This window comes from Nestor notabilis, unplaced genomic scaffold, assembly GCF_000696875.1.
Source record: "Nestor notabilis isolate BGI_N333 unplaced genomic scaffold, ASM69687v1 Scaffold20839, whole genome shotgun sequence".
Taxonomy (NCBI): Eukaryota; Metazoa; Chordata; class Aves; order Psittaciformes; family Psittacidae; genus Nestor; species Nestor notabilis.
In genome coordinates this window covers 1-3995 of record NW_009944342.1, presented here as the reverse complement: position 1 = coordinate 3995, position 3995 = coordinate 1, and the positions used below count along the sequence as shown (strand labels likewise).

General features: G+C 50.8%; 1 protein-coding gene across 1 annotated transcript; it reads right to left on the bottom strand.

Annotated features, from left to right (window-relative positions):
- Positions 1-110: 110 nt before the first annotated feature.
- Positions 111-3483, bottom strand: LOC104399849 (cytochrome c oxidase assembly protein COX15 homolog). The gene is made up of 7 exons (XM_010022392.1): positions 3363-3483; positions 2936-3122; positions 2556-2723; positions 2019-2100; positions 1531-1685; positions 546-659; positions 111-325 (listed from the first exon to the last, which is right to left on the bottom strand). Exons 1-7 carry the CDS (start codon positions 3461-3463, stop codon positions 194-196), a joined length of 939 nt encoding a protein of 312 aa, XP_010020694.1. The 5' UTR covers positions 3464-3483; the 3' UTR covers positions 111-193.
- Positions 3484-3995: the final 512 nt, after the last annotated feature.

Genomic DNA, 3995 nt, shown 5'->3' with positions numbered 1-3995 from the left:
CCCCCCGATCTCGCCGCACCGCGCTCCGGAAAGGAGGCACCCAGCCAGACACCAGCCGCGCCGTAAAAACGCCTTTATGTTACAACGTTCGCACTCGGCACCTCTTCCCTGCGCGCACCCCTGTGCACCCGAGGTGCAGGGTCTCTGCTGCCCCTGGGCCCGGCTGCCGCGGGAGGGCTCTTCCCCCGGCCGGTTACTTGGGGACCCGCCGTAGCTCGCTCATGAGCCAGAGCGCCATGCTGAGCAGCGCCAGGGAGCCTGACTGGTGTGTGGCAGCCAGAGGCGTGGGGACATACAGGAGCAGGGTGCTGATGCCCAGGCCCACCTGCCAAGAAGGGAGAAGGGGTAAGAGCAGCTGTGGATGCACCACGGACACACAATCCCAGTATGATGTAGAAAGGCTCATGGCCACGGCCACGCTTCCCACCCTCCAATCCAGAAGGTGCATTCAGTGAGGCTCCAGGTCCAGGCAGCTCCACCTCTTTGGCTCCTGCTCCTGGGGCCAGCCCATACCCAAGGCAGGGATAGCTCTGTTTCGTGAGTACCTGCATGCAAGCCACGGCCAATAAGGAAGTCACTGCCATCCTGGCCCTGCGAGGGAGCGGGATCTTCCGTGAGAAGAGGTACAGTGCTGTGACAGCTGTGATGGAGGTGATTCCCTACAGATGGGGAGACAAACAACTACCCTTCAGGAACAGTTCAAAGGAAATTGATGCAGTGGCCTCTGGCTGTACCTTCCATGCAGTAGAAGAAATTCTGTGAGCAACATTTAACTGTAGAAACATGTTAGTGGCTATGACCAAATCCTGGAGCTCCCATGCCTGCTGAAACTGAAATTTACCTAAAGTTACAGAGTTCAATTTTTCTCAAAATTAATGCTTTACTTTCCAACAGCTTTTCCTCATTTCTTCATGTCATTAGGGATTATTTCTGCTCTTTCCCCATCTGTCACCTTGACAGCTAATAGTGGAAGCTCACCAGTGCTCTTTTGCTGTTTAGGTCACCCCAGGTGATTCCTCTTTTAAGTCACTTAATCTTTTCACCTTAGTGATGGCCTAGCCCACAGCAGTGGGCAGTGGTGCTTAGTATCTGGATTGCTCTAACTAGCTGAGATACTTTCATAGGGTGCTACTGGTATAAAGCATGGTCAGAAGTGCTGGAGGAAGCATTCAGCACTGGGATTTCCAAGTTTTATTTCACCCAACTTTCCCAGACATCTCAACAGCCAGGGCTACCCTGGTCAGTAGCTGGTGTCATGGAAAATGAAACACAAAGACTATAAATTGTGCAGGAAGAAGATGTCCTCAAGGAAGGAGATCATGCTAAACATAAATAAGAGTGCTAAACTTCCTCTCTCTGCAGAAGCAAATTGGTAACACACTCTCAGGACCTTTGGGCACCCTGGATATCACTCAAGTTGACAGAATCACGGCCCAAAGAGGACAACTTGGCTGCAGGAGGTGTCGTGGTTTAAACACAGACTACTACTACTGAGAAGCAGCACAGACATAGCAGGAAGACAGCACTTACCAAGATCCTGTGATCAAACTGTACAGTTGTAGGATTCTCAAAGATATTCTTCAGTATGGGGGTGAAGGCAAGGAGATCATCTGGGATCCAGCGCTCCCCCATTTTAGGGAAGGAATTGTACACCAGGCCAGCATCCAGCCCTGCCACAAAGGCACCTGCAGTTCCAGAGCAGGAAATGAGACTTCCAGAGTAGGCAAAGGTGCACTCCAGCTTGTGCAGCTCTGATTCAAGAGTTCAGCTTGATCCTGAATTTCTTTCAGAAACATATAGAGAAGTCACACAGCAACAGGCAGGCTGGAAGGTGCATCTCCACCTCCTCAGGAAGGACCAGTAAGGGAGGCTCTTGACTGTATGTTCCCTGACAGCAAAAAAGTTTTCCCGGAGAACATGATGGGGTTGCTCACAGTCCCTGCTGGACCAGGGGAAGATAAAAAATAAAAAGGAGGGCATAAAGGAATGAGCTGCAGATGGGACAGTGAAAGTCTTACCTGAAAGAGCTGTAAGGAAAATGAGAGCTGTGGTGCCATGAGCATATCGTCTCAAGCGAATGAGCTGATGGGTTTCAGGTAACTGTAAAATAAAAGCCTTCACTGTAGATACAGGCCAAAGGGTTGACCTGCATTTTACAGAAGGGATCTAGAGACCACCACACAGCACAGCCACGCTTCAGGGGTCCCTCAAAACCACAACTAATTGAGTCCAACCCTGTGCAGAAACCAAACTGGCCACTGGACAGTTACTGGCACAAGCGTTTAGCCCAGCCAGGCACAGCCCTGCCTGAGCCTGCACAAACTCCAAGACTAATCACTTTTGAGCGGAACAGCACGAGACAAAGGAAGCGCCCCATAACCAAGAAGTTTACAGAAAGGGTATTTTGTAATGCAGTACTAGATCAGAGTCAGGAACACAGACTGAAAAGGAAGCACCACCACCCCTCACACCCTTCCCTCACCCTTCCCATCACCCCCCAACCCTCTGAATTGACACCACCCTGCACTTTTGACTCCTGACACACCATTCCGTACCTTGTGTTGTGGGAGCAGCAAGGACAGCCCCGTCCACAGGCTAGCAGAGTACAGAACCAGCGCAGAGCCAAGGTGCGCTGCGAGACGGTACTGACTGACCCGAGGAATGTCGTACGAGTCTGGCTTTTCTTCCAGCCCGCTCTTCACCATGTACCATCCCAGCAGCCCCTGACAACACAGGAGAGGGGTTGCAGCCAGACAGGGCAGCAACAACCACTAAGAACAGGTAAACATAAGGGGCAAAGCAACTTGTTTCCTCCACCTTCAACCAGGTCCCAGCACTGACACCCCGCAAGCTTTCATGAATCCCACTACGCTCAACCAGAAGATACTTACAGGAGACGCTGCTGCTAATCCCTGCAGCTACGGAGCTCACTCACCTGGAAGCAGACCAGCCCGCAGAGCGCAAGAACACAGCCCTTCATGGGGCGGCTGAGCCAGCCCTTTCGCCAGAAGTAGGCAGCGGGCAGGATGTAGGCCAAGCCCACGACACGGCCCCACATGCGGTGCGAATACTCCATGTACCAGATGAACTTGAACTCTGTGAGTGTCATGTCATGATTCAGGCTGTTAAAAACAGTAAAACAAAGAACTGTTTCATGTGATGTCCTACGCTGTACTTTTCACGAGAAGCCATCACCTTCCTCAGAGAAAAGAAGTGACAGCGAAGAAGCCACCATCAGACAGGCTTTGTGCACCTTCCTAGTGATGGTAGAAAACACTTCCCTTCTCACAAGAACCCCTTGAGTGGCTCAGTCACAGGAAGGATGCTCCCAGCCCACCCTCCTTCCACTTTTGCACACTCACATTTTAAACTCTGGGAACTGCTGGTACTTCTGGAACTCAGCTTCCCACTCCTGCTGTGTTCTCGGGGGTTTCATCTCTTTCACCAGATGCCAGTCAACCATAGACAGGCCAGATTCTGTCAGCCTGGGAGCAGACAGAGACACAGGCAGGCACAATTCATTCCCTTACAGTATGCAAATGTACTGAAACGAAGTGAAAGCTGTTATCTGCACCAGATGACCCTTAAACTCACAGTTAGGGTGGAGATCAGGGAGTCTGTGAGTGACCAGACAGACCTAAAACTACCAAAACTGTGTAAGAGAATGTTATCTCCAGCTAGCATCAACATACCATAGACAGTCTCTCTAGTATATAAGGATGTCCACCTTATATTGGAGCAGGTCCAGAGGAAGGTCACAAAGATGCCCTGGGGTCTGGAGCACCTCTCCTATGAAGATGGGCTGAGATAGCTGGGATTGTTCAGCCTGAATAAGAGAAGGCTTCAGGGAGACCTTAGAGCAACCTTCCAGTACCTAAAGGGGGTCTATAAGAAATCTAGAGAGGGATTTTTTACAAGGACAAGAGGGAATGGCTTTAAACTGAAATAAGGTAGGTTTAGATTAGATATCAGGAAGAAGTTGTTCCCTGTGAGGG

Bases quoted from the DNA above. Each gene is read 5' to 3' on its own strand.
- LOC104399849 (XM_010022392.1), bottom strand. From the start codon at position 3,463: ATGGTTGACTGGCATCTGGTGAAAGAGATGAAACCCCCGAGAACACAG. The intron at 2,724-2,935 runs GTGAGTGAGCTC...CTGTGTTGTCAG, and splicing joins GCGGGCTGGTCTGCTTCCAG to GGGCTGCTGGGATGGTACAT. The intron at 2,101-2,555 runs GTACGGAATGGT...TTTATTTTACAG, and splicing joins TGCTGCTCCCACAACACAAG to TTACCTGAAACCCATCAGCT.